The 22376-nt window shown below is 38.6% G+C and overlaps 1 protein-coding gene across 1 annotated transcript in view; it reads right to left on the reverse strand.

Annotated features, from left to right (window-relative positions):
• Nucleotides 1–892: 892 nt before the first annotated feature.
• LOC127449921 (collagen alpha-1(XXV) chain-like) overlaps nt 893–22376 on the reverse strand; it is a 40609-nt gene continuing 19125 nt past the window's right edge. Inside the window, exons 5-8 of the mRNA XM_051713551.1 lie at nt 21365–21481; nt 20328–20363; nt 3728–3754; nt 893–946 (exon numbers count right to left, since the gene is read on the reverse strand). Of these exons, the coding sequence (XP_051569511.1) occupies nt 893–946; nt 3728–3754; nt 20328–20363; nt 21365–21481 (234 nt within the window). The remainder of the gene's footprint in view (nt 947–3727; nt 3755–20327; nt 20364–21364; nt 21482–22376) is intronic.

Raw genomic sequence — 22376 nt, forward strand, 5'->3', positions numbered from 1 at the left:
GATTGCAAAGCTGGTGTTCATCTCTACTAGATGAGCAACAATGAAATATTTTTTACAACACAACCTTTTTCTAATTACAGTGTGTTTACGTTTGAATGAAGTTTTGGCCTCAGACCTGGCATCCTTGGTTGAATTTCAAAACATGCACTCTTAAACTTAAACTTAAAGGCATAAAAAAAATAAGGTTCAGACACCAAACCAAGGAAATTACTCATGAATTTGTGGTTAATCAATTCAAATCCACCTTGATGCCTCACATTACAGTGATACCAGTCTAATACTTCAGGTAAATTATGCATTTGGCTTTGTGCAGGTCCATTTCAGATGATTAAATAAAAAAAGGAAATTTTTATTATTTTTGACAGTATTCTTTCCCTGCCAGCCAAATATGGGGTGTTCCTAAAGCTTAAAGTCAACATGAAATAGAAACTGACCATATTTACTTTCTTAATGCTTGTTCTTAGTCTTGTGCAAGACTCATCGGTACACATTATCTATATATATATATATATATATATATATATATATATAAGTTTTAGTGATCTTTGATCAAAATGTAATAACTTGTTGTGCCTTTGAAATGACTTTCCATTTTGACTGATGTCACAAATTACTTTTCTGAACTCTCTCCAGCCGCCTGGCTCCATTCTGCTACGTAACGTTCCACTTTTTGCAATCCAATCAATTCCCGATGGATAAAATCAAGCCCCACCCGACAAATTATTTTAGAAACTTGTTTCACTCGAAAATATACATCAAATTACAGAAGTTAAATGGTTTCATATTGACTTTAAAGTAAAATATCAAATAAAATAAAAGTAAAATATAATATTTATTGCATATTCTAAAAAAATAAATAAATAAATAAAATAAAAAAATCTAAGGATATCTGTTATCTTACCTTTATTCCATCAATACCTGGAATACCAGATGGTCCAATGGAACCCTAAAAGTAAAAACAAAACAAAAAATCAAACATTCAACATGAAGTTAAACATCTCTGTGACCAGTCCAAATATCTGCTCAATATACAGTATACTTGAGATGCAGTTTTAGGAAGCTAATTTAAAACTGAAGCTTACCAAACTACTAATAATTTAAAGTTAATAAACTACAGATACTGTACTCTTTAATTTTTCATTAAAAAAATTAAATGAATGAATCGGTATATCGGTATATCAGTTTTTAAAACTAGTTATTTAAAACAAACTGTCTGAACAAACTAATTCACTATTTCTTATACAAAGCTATTTTATGACTTCAAAGAACTTGGAATATAGCACAAGCATCGAACTGATCACTTTTATGATTGCTTTTGAGTCCTTTGTGGAAGTTTGAAAACATCAGCCCCATTCACTGAGTTCCACAAAACAGAGAAAGTCATATACAGTGTTTGGAACAACATAAGGATGAATAATTGATGACAGAATCCTTAAAGCTAATAAGATAACAACGTTTAGTTACAGAAGGTACTCCCCATCTTTGTTGAATTGAAAATCCAAACTGTCTGGCACAGTAATTTAGCTGCGGTACAAGGAGCAAGTCCTCACCGAGGTGCAAAGCCTCTTTCCATTGCTACACTTTATAAGACACAGAAGTGTTAAATGATTTACCTTCTGCCAAAATTGTCAGCAGTGCCTGAATAAACAATTTTACCTTTCTAGAGCAGCAGGGCAGGTTTGGTATAGGATATGGGTGCTAAAGGCTTACAAAGACAATTAGTCAGCACTATGTAAACGCAAAACCCTGTTGTGTTTATACATCCTCAGTGTGCTTGTCTAGACATGAGGATATGCACCTTATTAGTGGTACTTAATTATCTTAAACTCTACACGTAATGACACCAGTGTCATGTAAAAGCTTGGCTGGTTTTTATCTCAAGACTTGATATTTTCATTGCATGATAAATGGGCCTGAGCTGAGCTGTGTTCATTGCATGATAAATGGGCCTGAGCTGAGTGTCCATTAAAGACTTTTTATTCAATTATAATTTTCAGCTAGGCATTTGGGGAACAGTGACATATTATTTTAATTTCTTTATAAATATCATGCAAAATATTTTGGCCAAAAAAAAATTGCCAAAGAAAATGTGATTTAAACTGACTTAAATCTACTGTAATAAAACTGCATGCATGAAACTGTTTACATTGGGTCCTAAGGATGTAGGTCAGCCTCAGCACACCTCAGGCCCTGAGGTGAGCCCAAATTGTGCCCCAGTGATCTGTGAGTCATTAACATATCAGTGTGTCATTGGTCCCAGTGTCCTGAGGGGTCTGTCTGCTGCTGTCAGTTCAAACAGAAAGCTTATAATGAGGTTACTTTGGAAAACACTGGCAACTACCTGATGGCATCACAAAGTTAATCTGCTATTTATATAAACCCTTGTGGGGCTCTGAGGTTTTGTGCTAATACTCTGCATTCTGCCTTTAAACTGTCTCAAGTTATTCAAGTGAGCTATTTATGTAGGGTGATTAGGGTGCTTGCAAGGCGATATTCCTCAAATGTTCTTGTTAGTGTTTTTTTTTTTTTTTTTTTAATCTCTTGAAAACTTCAATTAATTCAGTCCAAACTGCATAATGTACACTTCATTTGAACATTTTGTAGATAATTTCAGTCTTCAGGGTGCTATTTTTGGTTTTGCTTTATACTTACATATTAAATATTAAAGACCTCGTGAAATCAAAATGAGAGTTTTGTGGCTTTTAAGTCAATGTCTATAAGCTTTGAGGTCATCTATAGGCTAGTGTGCTTTTAAAAGTTGATAAAATGAACTTTTAGCAGGTATATGCTTTTAAAGATTTACAGTCTTTCTCTACTGGGAAAATGGACCAAAAATATTGATGATTAATTTTGCTCTCAGAGGTGTATATACATTTTTGTCCAATAAAACTCTCACTAGAATGAGAAACTGAAGCCTATTGGCTGATTAAGAAGAAAGGGAGTAACTCTTCTATAACACCAAGCCAATGGGGACCTTTGTGTACTAGTGCCCATCCCTTAACCAGACCATAACCATGCCTCACATAATTTATTGTACCTGGATAAAACCACACCTTCTTCAGCCCATGTCTTCAAACTAGCATTGATTTATTCTGACATCCATTTGTACCACTGGTTAAAATTCAATGAATGATTGTTTTTCCATTTCTATTTGTTGATTACTAAATGCCTGACTATGATTTGCAATCTATCCTAAATGTCTACAAGCTATGAGCCTGTTTAACTTATCAAAAAGGATAAACTTCCTGGATACCAGAGTTAACACTTCTAGCGACGAGTCCTTAAAGATATTACATGATTTTACTAGGACACATGAATTGAAGCCACAACATTGCATAACCAAAGTGATGTGTTTCATGAATATTTAGATTAACAAAAGGGATCTGTGTAATAAAGGCAGTGGCGGAGCTAGGGGGTGGCCAGGGACCCCATTGGCCACCCCGCTCGCAACTGCTGCTTTGATAATTTTCTGTCTTGGGCACAATTTAGTTTTTAGAGGTGGAACTGTCTCTGTACAACCGCAACACACAGGAGTCTTAACATGTGCGCACACCAAGGTTACCGCACCTCTCTGTCCCAGGTGTCATTATACCCTCCCCCCCCGACGATATGGAAATGCTGCCTGAAAATTTCTGTGCCACTACAGACTGATCGCTGGTCCCTGCCAGGCCACCCCTGTGAAAAACTCCTGGCTCCGCCCCTGAATAAAGGATGACTTTAACTGTACCTTTGCTCCTGGAGGGCCCTCAGGTCCCTGAAAAGAAAAAATGACAAAAAAGGAATTAAGACATGCACTCAAATGCCCTTAGCCCTTGGTATTTTGGATGAAAACCCCTGTTTCACTCATGGAGGAACAATCTTTCTCACTGTGTTTTGCTGTAACCTGACTTTTTTTTTTGTTTTGCTGAATAACCAATATAACTTTAATGAGGCCTGAATTAACAAAACTGTTTGTGATAATATTCTTAAATCCATTTTCTTTGGCAACCTTAGCACATTGTGATATCTAAATATATCAAGCTGAGCATGACCAAGAAAGGAGCAGGTTTTTGGAGCGCATCATTATACATAGGTCCAAAAAGAAAAGCCATTGCCTTGTCTGCTTGCTTCAAGCATCAACCAAAAATTCTTTGGTATCTGTGCATTGGCAGGCCGAGAAGCCTGTCTTATGTAAATTGCCGGTCACATCTCCCTCCTGATAAGCACAACCAAGCTTTCTAGATTTATTAAATTGTTATATAAAAAAGCATAACTTTAGGTTATAAAGCAGAGAACACTTTGAAGCCCTAGCTTTACCCAGTGGCCTCAGATATCTGGCCAGGTGACAAAGTTGGAACAAAGACACAAAGGCACATTACAAGGCTTGGCCTTGAGCTGTTGCAGAGCCAGACTTTTCATACAGTGAAATTGGAAACAGTAGGCTGGCTTTTCTTCAGTGAAAATCTGTGCTAACTGAAATTCGAAACACTGCCCCCAGTGGCCAAAGAGGTAAGTGTTGTTGGGCATATGGGCACATGCAAGCTCCATTTTCCAGGTCAAAAATGTCCACGGAGGGGTGCCAAAAGCTAGTTATTTTAAGCTGTTCAACTTCCATACCTAAACCTAACCATCAGTGGAATAAAAATGTAATGTTAAAGAGAAAAATAAAGAAAAAAATGCAAGCTCTGAATTGCACTCATCAATGATTACGCGAACCTGATTACTTCCAGGTTTCAACATGTGATCCGAACCTGGATATCCCACGCTGTTGATGCAACAGGCTCCTAGTCATGCCACAAAGGAAGTTTAACATGCTTGACCCGATTAAAAAATGTCTGATGGGAAATGCCGCTTGTCAGTGAGTCGGCATAATGTGTCCAATCCTCTAGGAAACAACAAGCCGAATTCCTGTGTGATCATGTTGGCAGTGCACCATGCTACCTCACTATACTGTCATAGCAGACACATAGTGCCAAAAACACATGCTCATCTGGCTTGGCTGGAAGTGCATTTGGCTCATCACAGCAGCATTCACAGCACAGGATCCAATAGCTCTTTGGATCATGCACCAACACAAGCCTATAGAAGCCTGCAGTTTGGGTTTGGGTGATTAGCTGAGCCCCTGCTGGTAGATGGTTTAATGACACCAGCTGGGGGCAAAAAGCATGTTTCTCTGTTGATGGCCATTCAAAAGTAGCTTTGTGCTCTGATTAAATAAATATATATATATTTTTTAGCAACATATATATTGCAAAAATGTCATTATATTATAATAGATGTTTTATTAGTGACAGTCACAGCTCATGCGCTGGCAAAATAGTCACAACTGAAGGGCTTGGGACTTTGCATGTCCTCATGGTGCCATCAGCCATTTAGCATTGTCAGGACCAGTGGCGTCTCTACATTAGGGGCAAGTGGAGCTGATCCCCACCAGATGTGGCACTGTTGTGCAAAATGTGTGGCATAATCATACATTTATTTTAAGAAATAATATATTTTCCGCATCTTAAACTTGTTTTATGTTCATTACACGAGAACAGTAGATATTCTTTTCAGAAATTTTTACATTATTATTAAAGCCATTTATCAAATCAAATCACGTTTATTTATATAAACAACCATGGTTGACCAAAGTTCTGTACAGTGGCATCACAGGCAAGACAGTATAACAGAAATAAAACATAGGTAAGAGGGTAATTTCACAGCTTAACCATGATTTAAGGTAAATTAAAAGCTAATGAAAATAAGAAAGTTTTAAGCAATGATTTAAAAACAGACAGAGAGGGGGCAGTCCTGAGGTAATCCGGTAAGCTGTTCCACAGTTTGGGGCCAGTGATACAAAAAGCACGATCACCTTTATGCTTCATCCTGGATCTAGGAACAGACAAAAGACCGCGATCCCCGGATCTGAGTGATCTGGTTGGGTTATGCGGACGAACCAAATCACAGAGATAATGGGGTGCCTGATTGTTTTAGGATTTATAGACAAATCTTAAAATCTTAAAATCAATTCGAAATCTGATAGGCAACCAGTGCAAGGAGATCAGGACGGGAGTGATGTGTTCATGTTTACGACTGCCCGTTAAAAGTCGTGCCGCAGCATTTTGGACCATCTGCAGGTGGGAAAGAGCTGATTGGTGCAAGCCAGAGTACAGAGAATTACAGTAATCCAAGTGTAAAGAAATAAAAGCATGGATCACATTTCAAAAGTTTTCCTGGATAGAAAAGGTTTTGATTTAGTTAGGCGATGTAGGTGGAAAAAACTCGATCTAACCACTTTGTTAATTTTTTTGTCGAACTTTAAGCTACTATCAAAGAAAAAGCCTAGGTTCTTAGCGTGAGAAGTGAGATGAAGAGTGAGAATACCTAAGTCAATGTTGTTCACTGTTTTAAGCTCATTTGGTCCAAACAGGATAATTTTTGTTTTACTCTCATTAAGGTGTAGAAAATGATCTGTCAGCCAGGTTTTGAGTTCCTGCAGACAAGCTAAGAGAGGGTCAAAAGCTTGTTTGTCATGACGTTTTATAGGAACATAGATCTGTATGTCGTCAGCATAACAATGAAAATACACCCCATATTTGTTAAAAATAGTGCCCATAGGAAGCATATATAAAGAAAATAATGTTGGAGCAAGGATCAAGCCCTGCGGAACACCACAGGTAAGCTGTGCAACAGAGGAGATGTGCTGGCCCACTGCAACAGAGAAGCTTCTGTCTGATAGATATGACCGGAACCAATTCAGAGCCGTACCTTGAATACCAACACAATGCTCAAGCCGTGAAATAAGGATATTGTGGTCAACTAGGTCAAATGCTGAGCTAAGGTCTAAGAGGACCAGGGCCATGACATTCCCAAAGTCTGCAGTCATTAGGATGTCATTGAGTACTTTTAGTAGAGCAGATTCTGTACTATGCAAAGCCTTGAAACCCGACTGAAGAGGTTCAAGGATAGAGTTCATATTTAAAAATGATTGCAACTGGGTTAAAACTGCCTTCTCCATAATCTTCACAATAAAAAGCAAGTTAGAGATTGGCCTAAAAATTGGTACAGATAGCGGGATCCAAAGTGGGTTTTTTGAGGAAAGGTGTCACCGTTGCAAGTTTAAAGCAAGTCGTGACAGTCCCAGTGCAGAGACAGTTGTTAATAACAGACAGTAAATTTGGACCAATAGTGTCAAATATTTGCTTGAAAAAGCATGGTGGTACTACATCATTTGGAGATAAGGTAGGCTTTAGATGTTCAGTGATATCTCTGCATAATTGGAGAGAAACAGGCTCAAATTCACTCCAAACAGCTGAACAAGATGGAGTCTCAACCAGCTCATGAACATCTGGCAGCAGCTGAGATCGAATACTGGTAACCTTTTCAGTAAAAAAAAAATTAAGAAAATGTTCACATAGATCCACTGATGTCTCAGGAAAAATAGTTGTAGTAGGATTTAAAACTGCGTTGATGGTGGAGAAAAGAGTTCTGGGTCTATGGGAGTTTTTAGTTATAATCTCAAATAGATATTTCGACAGATTTTACAGCTTTTTGGAAGGTGGACAGTGCATTCTTCATTGTTTCATAAGACACTTGTAGATGGTCCTTTTTCCATTTACGTTCCGCCTGCTGGCAGATCTGTCTGAGTGATCACGTAGTGTCATTAAACCATGGCTCTGATTTCGGTTTTTGGTGACATGCCTTTAGTGGAGCTATAGAGTTTAAGGTATTTGAACAGATGGAACTGAATAAGTTGAGATGTTCCTCAGCATCCCAATTATTTGATGAAGATGCAAAATCCAGAGGTTTACGGACCTCGTTATATACGTTTGAGAAGTCTATAGAGGAGCGTGGAGAAAATATACGTGACAAACATATCTGAGATGGGACTTTCACCACAGAGTCAGAAAGAGAGGTTGAAAATAGGATCAGATTGTGATCAGAAAAGGTGTTGTCACAGATTTAAATGCTGTCAACAGATATTCCATGCCTTAATACCAAGTCTAGGATATGACCATGTGAATGAGAGGGGCCATTTACCCACTAAACAAAATCCATGGTGTCAATAAGGGTTGAAAACTCCTTAGGTAGTGGATTAGAAGCACAGCATAAGTGAATGTTAAAATCACCCAAAAGTATAATGCTATCAAAATTTGTCACAATCCCCCCCAGAAAATCAGCGAATTCACTGATAAACTCCTTGTTTGGTTGTGGGGGTCGGTAGATCAATATGAACAACACAGGATTACCAAGTTCCATATGGAGCAACAAAACTTCAAAGCTATGATATATAGCAGTAAGTACGGAGCTGCAGTGAAGTTTTTTTTTTTTTTATAACAGAAGCCAGACCAGTGGTCCGAGGGGAATTTAAAAATTAACAGTCCGGAGGGATTAGTTCAGAAAATGGATTTAAGTCTCCCATTTTAATCCAAGTCTCTGTGACAAAGCGAATATCCAAGCTTAGTGAAATAAAAAAGTAATGTAATATAAATTTTTGTTTACCAAAGACCACACGTTGGTAAGTGCAATCCTAAGCAGTAATGGTTCACTAGCGGTAGCTATTACACAGCTGATTAAGGTGGTTCACTCCTCCTCAGTGTGTCCTGGGTGAAATGCACCGAGTGGTCCCAGCAGGCGAGTCAGGGGAAAGTGAGCGAATCCACTGATGAGGTATCTCCAGTGAGCCCCACATGACACGCCGTCGGCAGTAGAAATTCAGTGTCGGAAAGGCCGAACCGGATCCGCGAGCAAGATCCGAAGCCAGGCCGTACTTCCACCTAACCACGACACCTGCTCACTTGCCACTTCTCCTGTGGCGCTTCCTCTGTGGAAGATCAAAAGCCCTCCAGCGCAGGTAATCAGGGATGTTTGGTGAGCGGTGAGGCAAGCAGAAGCGAGGTCCACTCAGATTAAGCGTGGAAATCTTAGCAACTGAGTTGCGTATATCAAGCAGAGTTTGGCGATCATAAACCAGCGAACTATACATAAATAAAATAAAAAGTAAAATAAACGAAGACAGAGAAGGGAGCAGATGGCAAGCCACACACACCGGAGCCATCTTTAGAGAACTTAATCATTCTCATCTGCTATGCGTGGGGCTAGCCTGTCATCCTCAATGTTAATCAAGGTGGATCTGGAGAACATTATGAGCACATGCAACGAGCATTCAATGTTAGCCTGAGGGGCAGAGGTGTAAAGTAATTGAGTAAAAATACTTAAGTATTACACTTAAGTATTATTTTTTTGGATTTGTACTTTACTCGAGTGCAATTTAAACAGAATACTTGTATTTTTACTTAATTTCATTTCCAAAGAAAAAATAGTACTTTTTACTCCTTACCATTTTATTTAAACTTGAAAAGTACTCATTACAGTTTTGCAGATTATTTTCGTCTTACTGTACTGAAGCCAATTTTTCACTACATCTGGAGTGTTGCACGGCGGCTGTGTGGAGTTTTGACCATCTGCAGAAGCGGAATTTCTGATCTGATTTGAGCTTTGCATACATTGAAATATTTGTATGACTAGATCGTATGTGACCGTCCAGCTGATTGTGATGTATTCATTCAAAACTATGAGCACCGAGTGAGAAACACAGACGGTTTTTGTCCTAAACTTTATTCTTAACGCCTGCTACTTCTACAGATTGGACAGTTATGAAGTAAAATATGATCATTCACGTTGTAAATATATATATGTATACATATATATATATATATATATATATATATATATATATATATATATATATATATATATATAAACAAAAGGCATTTGTAATTAAATGAGTACATGTCATTTATTTCTACACTTGCCTTCATATTTAAATCACATCTATGAATTTCTTCTCCCTATTTGCTGAATTTATAATGTTGTGGTTGTTGTTGTAAGGCAACTATTAATTATGATAATAACAACTATAAAACCAGCAATGATAATGACAATAATAATGATAATCAAAATAATGGAATCTGAGGAAATTTGAATTATGAATTTTATTGAATTCATCCACCTGCTCAACAGCAAGGTTTGGTAGCAAACCTCAGAAAACAATTCACAAAACCAACAACATTACTAACTTTCTTCAAAGCTTATTTTGAATTTTTTTTATCTTTCTTGATGTCTCAAGGGGCTGGGTGCTCCGACATCGCAATTCGTAAGTCCCTTCTCCCATGCAACGAACACTGCGTGATTGTGGCAACGTTTTTTCAAAATAAAATTATGTGGTTCATTACATGTCTCAGGGCAGTTTCGAAGTGAAATGTCCACTGTGTGGCGCTAAAAGCAAGTGAAATGTTCTCCCGAACAGACAAGGTTTTTAAGGTTAATGTTCTATTGAGATTTACATCAACAAAAACGACCTCACTACCCTAAACTTAAACCTAAACCAAACCGATAATGTCATAAAAAGCAAATGTGAGATGAAAAACACAATTTCTAAAGCAACCACAACATTTTGTGGTGGTTCTATGACACTTTAGGCTTACGTGTTGACTCCCGTCATGGTTCTGGTGGGTATTTCAGTTTTTTCTGTGTGTCTGCGTGTTTTTGTATTCCCTGTGTGTTGCCCTTTAACTCGTGAACAGGTGATCAGCGTTGCTATGGTGACGCTGATTTGCGCCACTCATGAGTTAATTCATGTCAGCTGTTCCTCGCTGACGTTGCCCTATATTTTCCTGCACTCCTCTCGTCTTCAGTGCTGGTTTGTTTTTCATGGTAGTCAGTTATACTATCTTCCTGCCAACCTGTTGGTCTCTCTGTTATGCCATGATCTGTGTGTTCTCTTCCCAGTTTTTGTTCCCGCTGCAGATACCGGCAAGTGGAATTTTCCTGTGGATTACATGATCGACTCTGTACCCTACTTGTGGACTGACTACCTGTTACCACTCGCCATTGTTCCTGCCTCCTGGGATTTTTGCCTTTTTGGTTTTCTTTGAAATTGAAACTGTGATATTTGCTGCCACATCCTTAGAGTGGATTATCCTTGTTTGTTTTTTTTATCTCCGCTGTTTGCCAGCTTGTTTTGGACTTTATTTTTTTCCACCATCTGGACTACGTTTTTTGCCTTGTGGATTCTAATTTGTTTTTACATTTAATAAACAAACTTTTTCTCTCTGCATCCCTGGGTACTTCTGAATCCATTCTGACATAACAAACCAGCCAACAATGGACCCAGCAGAGTGTTTTCCAGGAAGCCATTATCCAGCAAGGAGCAGTCTTGGGTCATCAGCAGACCCAATTAAATCAGACCAGCCATGCTCTCGAGGAAATGACAAAGCAGATAAACAAGATCACATCACGCCTTCAACATCTGTGCATCTCTCTCAATGCCGGTCCCCCACCTATAGCTTCTACCACCACCGCCGTCCCAGCTTCTGTACCACCCGCCTTCACAGCTCCAATTAGGCTGCACGAGCCCCGCCTCAACCCACCTGCACCATATTGTGGTGAGCTCAAGACCTGTCGCTCATTTCTCTCCCATTGTTCACTCTTGTTTTCTATCATCCTTTCCCATTGAAGAGTCTAAGGTCGCGTTCATGGTTTCTCTGCTCACCAGACAGGCTCGTGAATGAGGTAAGGCAGTCTGGGACATGAAACTACCATGCTGCTCCTCCTTCCAGGCCTTCTTTGAAGAATTATGCAAGGTGTTCGACTGGGCTGCCACAGGTATGGATACGGCCAGAGAACTACGCCAAGATAAGATGTCCATCTCTGATTACTCCATAGAGTTTCGTACCTTGGCAGCTTCCTGTGAGTGGAATGAGCAGGCGCAATGGGACCGGTTCCTGTGTGGGCTCCCAGACTCCATCAAAGATGAGATCTACGCCAACGAATTACCCAAGAGTCTTTACGGATTGGTGAATCTGGTGATTCTGGTGGATAATTGTCTGAAATTGAAGCACAGACATCGTGCACAGTTTACCACCAGAGTTTCTACCGTTCTACCTTCATGGCTGCCTCCACCGACCAGTTTCCCTGAACCCGGTTCCACGGAAGAGCCCATGCAGGTTGGGAGAGCTCGGCTATCCACTCAGGAGTGAAGGAGGAGGCTGGTAAACAGGCTCTGCTTGTACTGTAGGGAGGCAGGACAGTAATTAACTGCCCGTTAAAAGACTGTACTCACCATTAGACAAGGGGTTACTGGTGAGCGAAGTCAACCCCGGCAAAATCCCCTGGAAGCAAGACATTATTACCTGTGAGTCTCAAGATCAATGACCTGAGGGCGGTGTTCAGTAAGTCACGGGCTGCTTCTCTACTGCCACACTGCCCATACGACAGTGCCATTGACCTGCTACCCGATACTTCTCCACCTTGAGGCCATCTCTATTCACTCTCTATGCCGGAGGGGTAGGCCATGGAGAAGTACATCAGTGATTTTCTAGCAGCAGGTATCATTCGTCCCTCTTCTTCTCCGGCTTGGGCGGGGTTCTTCTTCATGGGGAAGAAGGATGGCTCCTTAAGACCTTGCATAGATTATTGGGGGCTGAATGACTTCACTGTAAAGAACCATTATCCTTTGCCGTTGATGTCTTCAGCTTTCGAACTCTTGCAGGGGGCCACCTGGTTCACGAAGTTGGATCTACGCAATGCTTATCACCTGGCCCAGATAAGAGAGGGGGACGAATGGAAGATGGCATTTAATACACCCACTGGGCACTTTGAATACCTGGTTATGTCTTTTGGGTTGTCCAACGCCCCAGCCATCTTCCAAGCACTTGTTAATGAAGTGCTCTGGCACATAGTCAACCAATTCATGTTTGTATACCTAGATGACATTCTGATTTTCTCATGTAACATTAATGACCATGTCCAGCACATCAGGCGAGTGCTTCAGAGGCTGCTGGAGAATCGACTGTTCGTCAAGGCAGAGAAGTGCGAGTTCCATGCACAGTTGGTTTCGTTCCTGGGGTTCATCCTCTCACCTGATGGTATCCGAATGGACCCCGATAAGGTCAGGGCTGTTGAGAGTTGGCCAACCCCAGACTCTTGCATGGTGGTCCAGCGGTTTCTGGGGTTTGCACATTTATATTGCTGTTTCATTCGGAACTTCAGCCACTGACGAATCTAACCTTCACCAAGACATGATTTGATTGCAAAAGTTTGCGGAGGTTGATGCGTTGGAGATTTTGTCCCAAAAGACTCCCTCGGACAGGAGGTTGCACCCCTGTGCCTATTTTTCTCATCATCTCTCTCCATCATAACGAAATGATGATATTGGTAATCGTGAGTTTCTGGTAGTCAGGCTGGCTTTGGATGAGTGGCGACACTGGTTGGAGGGCTTGGAGGTCCCTTTCGTTGTTTGGACCGACCACAAGAAACTTGAATACATCAAGACCATGAAGAGAATAAATTCCAGACAGGCTCGCTGGGCACTCTTCTTTTGCAGATTCGACTTCATATTATCGTATTGCCCCGGTTTGAAGAACGGTAAACCTGATGCTCTTTCTCACTCTTTTGAAACCGAGAGCACCTCTGCTTCACAGGACACCATTCTTCCACCCTCTGTGGTGGTTGCAGTGGTGGCTTGGGAAGTTGAGGCCAAAGTCCACTTGGCTTTACATGACGTTAATACTCCCACGGAATGTTATTTGTTCCTGGGGCAGTCCGAACTCATGTCCTTCAATGGGGCCACTCCTCCAATCTCGCCTGTCATTTGGGGGCAATTCACACTCAGGCATTTATTAAGCAGTGGTTCTGGTGGCCCACGATGGTGCAGGATGTCCATGAGTTTGTATGAGCTTGTCCTGTTTATGCTAGTAACAATTCTTCCAGTCGGCCCCCTACAGTTTTCCTTCAACCATTGTTGGTCCCTTCAAGACCCTGGTCCTATATTGCCTTGGCTTACTCGGTTAGATGCCTATTGAGGCGCAGAGGTTATCAAAATCTGGTAGACTGGGAGGGTTACGGTCCGGAGGAAAGAAGTTGGGTTCTGGCCCGTGACATTCTGGATTCCGCCCTAATTGACGAGTTCCATCAGTGTTGTGGTGAACCTTCTGGGGACGCCAGGAGACGTATATTTTTGGCTACATACTTGGACTTTTAATTGAGTGCAATTTTCATTCAGTATCCATTCTTTCACTTAAGTATAATTTCTGAGTACTTTTTACACCCCTGTTGAGGGGATTGTTTGCCTTTGCCACTTAGCCAATCAAAACACATGGATGTCAAGCTGACATGATCCTCGTAATTAATCGCTATTGATTGCAGACCTGCATAGTGAACTTCATTGGTAAGTTTTAAAAGCTAATTTTATTCTAAGTGTTGCTGGTTGGATTAGTTAAAGAGAACCCTCATCATTTCAGTGAATTGTATGATATTGCTTTGAGGTGTTGTTGATGCATTAGTTTGTATTAAATTACTATAACTGCAAAATATTGATAGTCTTTCATTTTTATTAATTTTGTAATGCTGTTCATGCGAGTTAGTGACATAAAATGCACAGTCTTTGAAGAACTGCCTATATCTGGTTTGCTTTCATGGTCACTTGAGCTTTTTGACATGGATGTATACATTTTAGTGGTGTTTTGAACTGAGATTAAATTTTTAGAGATGTTTGTGCATGGCATCATGTTCTACGATATATGATAGATTTTTTTTGACTCCCTATGTTTGAGGCTGATAAAACCAAAGAGTTCAAGGTTGAAAGTTCTACCCGTCAATGTACCGCTGCACAAAAAAAAGTTTTTTTTATTTATTTTTTTATTGGTTAAAGCACAAAATATACAGTGTGCACAAGTTCACAGAACTTTTTCAGTGTCCCTGGGACCTAATTAGATGAAAAGCACACACATCTCTGAAGCTACAAGTTAATACAAGTTAAAACATTTACTCCACTTAAATAACTGAGAATTCTGCTCTAAATTTAATGTTTGCGCTTATATTATATGCAAATACAATTGGCAGAATCGATGCACTTTCGCGCTCTCTTTTTATTATACTTTGTGCTTTATTATCATGCATTAACACACTGACGTAATGATTGATGTATGCAGTTATGAAATAAGACACTCTCCATGAAATCCAAACACAGTTGGTCAAAAGAGACACATATTACCAGGTGTAAATGGCGATGGTGCCTGTTAATACGCATTTTAACACATCTTAATACCAGTGAATACACAGGGCACACACACAGCAGGAGTGTGTGTGAGAAAGAGAGTGAAGTCAAAACTGATGCACTAAGTTAAAATAATTTTTAAGTTTTTTTTTTCTGTCAAAATAATGGACAGCATTTGGAATTATCCGTCAATGTGCCACTGGTCAGGACGTAACTTTCCTGCAGTTCCGGAATGATCAGTCACACTGCAATCATGGCTCAGGTGACTGGCTGAGATATAATTTTGGTTTGTTGGAACTGAGTGTCCATGAAGCAAAGAAGGCAGCATCCAGATTATGTACTACCAGGGCTTCATGCGCCAGTCAGGCAACTCGATGGCAGTTGCCAGGCTGGCTCATGAAGCCCTGGAAAAACATAATCTGAATGAATGGGAATGCTAACAGATATTTTTTCTCCAAGTATATTATAATTTTTTGTGCAGATGTAACACTGGTGTCTACAATAAAACAGTCAATAAATAAAAGTCAGCCCTCTTTACAACATTATATTACTGACTATATTCCAATCAATTAACTTTAACGAACTTGTCCCAGGCCTCTAAAAACATCTCTTTATTTTAGAGGCATTATAAAGGTAATCATGACCATTACAACTGACTGCAGCCAAATCATCCAGATACTAAAAAGATTTTAAGCAGAACTTCAAGTATCATAATATGTAGGCTACAGATATCATAATAGTACTATGTAACATTGGCCCCAGAATAAATTTTAAAGTAATAATTCAATTAAATGCTTATAATTTAACATAATCTGGGTGCCAGACAGGATTAAGCCCGTCAAAATATCAACCACTTAACCCAGGACAGCCAAAAAAAATAAATAATAAAAGCCACCGGTCACAGCGATGGAAGAGACATGTTTTAAATGCTGGTTAAATTATTGCCAAACAAAAGAATCTCTACAAGACAAAGAAATTGTCATGACCATGAAGGGCACCAGTGTTGGTAACTCAAATACCTTCAAACATTTATTTTAACAACAGCAAACAAAACCAAACAATTACATAAACATACCCCCCAACCCAAACAGTCTCATTTTTGCAGAGCACTTCAGCTGATCAATGGACTTCTTACTGTGTCCCATGTGTCTCGCCACTACATGTTAAGGAGACGTTTGATGGCTTTAAAATCCAGGTCAACACTTTCAAGTGAGATTTAATCCTTACAATGTTGGGTCTTACTCCTCAAATCATGTTCCTTATCACAACACATGTACATAAGGCAAATTCTCTCTTTCTACAGACTCAGACACAACTCCTGCTTTCCACACTGGTCACACGCAAAGGACTGGCATACCTGCTCCTACCACCACCAGGTGCACCACAACGAGCAGCCATTTTATTTGCTTTCTCTCTATATATAATTGAGGGGCAGATCCATAGGGTGGCAGGACTGATTTTCACTCTGCCACAACTGAATATTACTAACAGACTGAATATAAAGTGTTTTGGGGAGACCTTTTAAAGCATTTAATGTAGTTTACAGGTGCTATCAAGGTTGTATATAAGACGTTCTTTGAGTTCCACTGCAAACCCTTTATTTTTCAAATATCTCAATTTAGCCTTTGAAACAAATTTCAAACTGTTTACCTACTTGTCCCCATAAAAGCAAACTTTGTGCAGGGATGCAAGCCTCTGGAAAAAAAGAGAATCTTGTAATTTCCCCAGAGACATTGTGGCACTGATGATTCTAAATAGATTCCTTCAAATATTTCCTTCCTTCTGTACTCTGAGAGAGAGCCCAAATTTTTCCAACCACATGCCCTGTATGTCTTTGTAAAAGGCAGATTTTTGCATATCTTACATCAGAATCAACCACTGTAAAGACACTAAACTATTGTGGTTGATTTGATCTGGCAAGTGTGCATCTCTCACCCTTAAAGGCATTTTTCTAAAGCACTGAATTTGCCCCATAGTGTTTTCTTTTATCCAACAGTTAGATTGACATCTCCCAGACCAAATGTTCATTCAAGTCCCCTAAAGCCAACAGGAGACAAACGCAGTCAGGAAATATAAGCTACAGACAACCCTCAGTGAGAAGTCCCGTTGTTCTCCAGCTGTGATTCTATATATTCTATGACTGTAATAATGTCAACACATCTCACTGTTAACAAGACATATTCATCTAATGAGGACATTACTACTTGCTAAATATTCATTAGTGCCACATGTATATCTGAAAGATTTAATTTGCTCTCTTTAAATGTACTGAAAACACAATAAGTTTCCATTCGTTAACATTAGTTAATGCATTAGGTATCATGAACTAACAAAGAACAATGCATTTTTTTACAGCATTTATTAATCTTTCTTAATGCTAGTTAATTAAAATACAATTGTTCATTGTTAGTTGATGTTATTTCATAGTGCATTAACTAATGTAAGCATATACAACTTTTGATTTTAAAAATTTATTACTATATGTTGAAATTAACATTAACCAAGATGAATAATTGCTGTAGAAATATAATTCATTGTTAGTTCATGTTAACTAAAGTTAACAAATGGAACCTTATTGTTAAAGTATTACCAATGTATCTTTCTTATACTTGGAAAAAGGGGTTGATTATCCAAGGTGGCAAACTATTTACCTTAATTTCTAATAACCTGTTTTTCCCTCATTAGTGTAAGTTCATGTGCCCAGGCTAAAAGGGGTCATAAAATGGAGAATCAAATTTTCTAATGTGCTAATTTCTATTTTTTTTTCTAATGTGCTATTGGTTGGATTAGTTAAGCACCATTCATCATTTCATTGAACTGTATGCCATTGTGTTGAGTTTATGTGTTGTTGGTGCATTGGTTTGTATTAGATTACAATGACTGCTAAATACTGGGAGTCTTTCGCTTTGATTCATTTTGTTATGCAGTTCATTCGAGTTAGTGAGATAATATACACACCCTTTGACGATTTGCCTATTTGTGGTTTACTTTCACAGTCATTTTAGCTTTTTGACATGGATATGCATGTCTTAGTGGTGTTTTGTGCTGAGATTAAATTATTAGGGATATTTGTTTGGCATCATGTTCAGAGGTTGTGCTAGAAAAAAGTCTTTATTCATCACTCTCTGTAACATTTCTGTCTTTAGCTATTTTTATCAGTCATACTTGTTTTTAATTTATAAGTACTAGGGCATTGAGGGGCGTAGCATTTATAATGGCACATACATGACAGTAGACAGGCTTTTATGATAGATTTTTTGACTCCCCTTGTTTGAGTCTGGTGAAACAAATGAGTTCTAGTGTGAACCTTCTACCTGTCAATCAACTACTGTGCTAAAACTAGGCTTTTCAACTTTGCCGGTTAAAGTGCATACACACATGCGCAAATTCAAAGAACTTCATAGTCCTTGATGTAACATAAAGCACATTAATACCAAGGAATAAACACGGCACATGCACAGCAGGATTATGTGGGAAAAAGAGTGGTCAACACTGATGCACTAGGTTAAAATGTTCTTCTCGTTTCTTTTTATCTGTCAAAATGACAGACAGAATTTGAAATGATGTGTCAATGTTTCATAGATCGGTCAAATAATTGATTGTTAAGTGACTGTTTGTGCCCCACACTAAATAATGACCCTGAGATGCCACTGCTTAAAATAATAAAATGAAAGAGCTCTACTTGGTCTACTTGACATTAAACTTCACCATAATTTGACAGTTGCTAGTGTTAACTTTTCCACATATTCAAGGAACATATTTCTCCCTCTAGTTCGTTTACTCTGATCTCTGATCATCCGATTCCACTTTGTAGACTAGATTATAGCCCTGGATCACTTCATTAATGGCATCCCTACATTCTTGTGAAAATTAAAATGACCATAATTGTATTTGTCCCTTCCTTTTTGAGCCTTCTGGACCGACTTATTTTATTCACTTTTTATAAGGGGATTTTCATTAAATGCCTTATTTGTTAAACACCAAAAGTATCCATTTACTGTTTATTGGAATTATTTGGCCCTAAATCATCCAGCTATAAACTAGATGTCTGATTCAGAAGGAAACAAATAACACACTGCAAAAGAACAAATGACATGAATTTGGTATCTAATCTAGCATTGTCTGTAACTGTAAATGTATAGAAGTGGTTAATATGTTAGCAGTTGTATATACTGTATACTGTATTATACATCAGTTAGTTCTGGTCCTCGAATCTGATTGGACGAGAGGTGTTCCAAGAGTGCTGATAGCTCACACTAAGCTTTGGGACACTTTACTGTTTATATCACACAGCTTGTTTCTGTGGCGTTCCAAACTAACCTGTAAGAGCAGTGCAGATGTGTAAGAGCAGCTAGATGTGTGAATTTTCATTCATCCCTGTGACATTAAAGATTTGAGCCAAAAGGTAAAAGACCATCTTGTGTGTGCTATGAGCGAGTTGAGCTGACGTGGACAACCTGTGTGTTGTCAGTCAGAGGGTGAATTTCTTTGAAGTAATTTGGATTTGTCACTCACTCCATGATCGCTTGGATTACTGCTACACTTTACCAGAGAAATAGAGTTAAATTAATAGCAAACCAATCAAAGCTGAGAGACGCGATGGACGGAGTAATCAAACATGATTAGGGCACCTGACCTGATACACCATACGTTTTCATGTTGGGAGAAGACGTAAACTTTCAAAATGGCAGAGGGGAGATTGCTTTCTGTGTCGGTGTCAAAATAAGAGTTCCTCAAGAAATATGAAAGAGTGAAACTGGCATCCTCCATGTTTTCTCTCAGACAACAAAACACTTGAAAATGAGTTAAATACTTGTAGGATAATTCTGACGTTTAGCACGTATGGCAGAATTACTCCACGATCAGAGCGGATTACTATCACACTACTGCAGAGGAATAGAGTTAAATTAATAGACGCCGGTAATCACACACTCAGGCACTCACTCTCTCTCTCATACACACATACACACATGTCCACGTCCATGTTTCTCCAATTACTTGTTAGAAACATCCCAAGCTGTCGCTACTAGTTCTAAACTATGGTTTTTGAATTATAAACGGAGACTTGGGCACATCTTTTGAACTAGCAATGGCAGATCCTGAATCTGTGGCATAAGAAAGTAGTTCTACACACGAGAGTTTTTTTGGGGGGGGACAGTCCTTAGTTTTTTCTCAACTTATTTATTTAGTTGTTTGTTGAATTGTTGTATAAAAGCTAGATCACAGTCGCAATCGTGCTGTATTGTCCATCTACAGCATTCTTGCTCATGTGATATTGCTTTGATAAATCTTATAAAAAGACACTTACCATTTGACCAATCTCCCCTGGATTTCCAGGGTCTCCCTGTGAAGGAAAAATGTTTTACTTACTTTCAAGAATACAGTATATAATTAAGAAAATTTATATTTAAGACATAACTGTCAATTTAAAGACAATATTGATTTACAATGCCCAGTGAAACACAAATTATCTTAGTACCTCAAGATAGTAGTCTCAGGTGGAAAACCCATTTACATAAAAGGTTGTAGAGGTATACAGTATATCAAATACATATATGAGGCAAATATCATATACTTTGTTTACCATTTACATAAATAGCATATATACTATAATATTTTTATAAACAATTTCACACAAGATACTGCATATATTGTTGAAATAATAATACTATATTAGATAAGGAAAGGATAAGGAAAGGATCTGTGTCTTATACAGTCCACTGGGACAATAAGTGTCCCAGTTCTAATAATCTGCCACATTTACATTTATGTTCTTTGTAGATGTATTTTTAGAAAACTAAGAATAATGTGGGAAGCTTAGAATAAAGGAATTTTACAATTTACATATTCAATTCAGAGGGACTCATAAAAGGAGATCTATTAAAGAGAGCCTTTAAGAGGTCATCTTCTTCCATCACAAACATAGAACAAACTCGTGGAATATTAAAACCTTGTTAAACTTTCTGAGTAATGAATAACGGGACGGTTCAAAAACAACATAATGATCTTGCCTGGAATGAAAAAGATAAACAACACTTAATATTTTACACTCTTGCCTTGGTCTGAACGAGTAGTTGAAGGCCCTGCTGGGGTTTTATGATTGTGGATAATTGACAAGTTTTCTGTTATTCTTTTGTCTTTTTTATCTTTCTGTCAAAATGTACATGTATTAAAACATCAGTCCACGGATAGCATTTCACAAACGGGAATGGTTACATTTAGTGATGGATATCAGTTGGTACAGAAAAGACAAATTTTTGAAAGCATGGTCTTTCAAAAGAAACCACTGGTTGATATTGTGCAATTGAGATTTTGTGGATGGGGATTGAATTTGGAGATACTTACTTGGAGCCCTGGGACTCCCCGAGGACCATCTTTGCCTGTGTCTCCTGGGGGTCCCCTCGGGCCAGGAGGGCCTGGAGGCCCAGGAGGTCCTGGGGGCCCCGCTTGACCCTGGTCACCCTGTGGAAGTGATAATGTACATACGTCAACATTCATACAGTAAGTAATTGAATGACGCAAACAAAATTCTTTTTTTTTTTTATGAAGTCAAAGGGAGTGACAGAAAGAACAATAAAGAACTTTCATAGAGAACAAGGGACCTCTCTTATCTCAGTCGAGTTTCAATTAAACAACATTAGCAGAAGGCTACAGCTGTAATGTTTGCTGTCTGTATTAATCCAATAATTTATGATGATAGAGTTCAGTTCTACTTATAGAATTCCACATCACAATTTTGCAGCATAATTGCTTTTAATTCTTTCCAGATTCTCTCCAGATTCTTTCCAGCGCTGCCCAAGATCAAGCATGAAACATTAATCATATTTATCAACATTTAGATTTCATTCATGCTAAGCACTGATGGGGAACAGAAGGAGCAGTCTCTCAGTATTTAGCGGAACAATAACACCTTTGATTTATATCTCTTTTTGTCTTCAGTTTACTTCTGTACCTTGTCTTCAGTTTATTTCTATATTGTCTCTTTTGACAGGCAACCTATACTTTGTAATTTGTTGTTTAATCATGTGTAAGAGGTCACTAACGACATTTCCACAAAGACGGAGAGTAGTAGTAGTTAGAGTAGTAGGCCTATAGAACTCAGAACCTCCTGTTTTATTGCCGTTTTAGAAATGTGCAAATGTATGCTTTGTAAATAGCAATTACCATACATTGTCCTATATACATTGGCTCTAAAAAGTGTTTAGACAGTAGAGCTACACTTAATATGATTTAAATGTAGCTAGCCTATATGAATGTCATTGCATTAGATAACATATAAAACCAAGCGACATCGGAAGAAAATTATGCTAGATGTTTTCTCAGAGCTAGCTTCACTTTCTGGATTTCTGTTTATCTT

This window comes from Myxocyprinus asiaticus, chromosome 2, assembly GCF_019703515.2.
Source record: "Myxocyprinus asiaticus isolate MX2 ecotype Aquarium Trade chromosome 2, UBuf_Myxa_2, whole genome shotgun sequence".
Lineage (NCBI taxonomy): Eukaryota > Metazoa > Chordata > Actinopteri > Cypriniformes > Catostomidae > Myxocyprinus > Myxocyprinus asiaticus.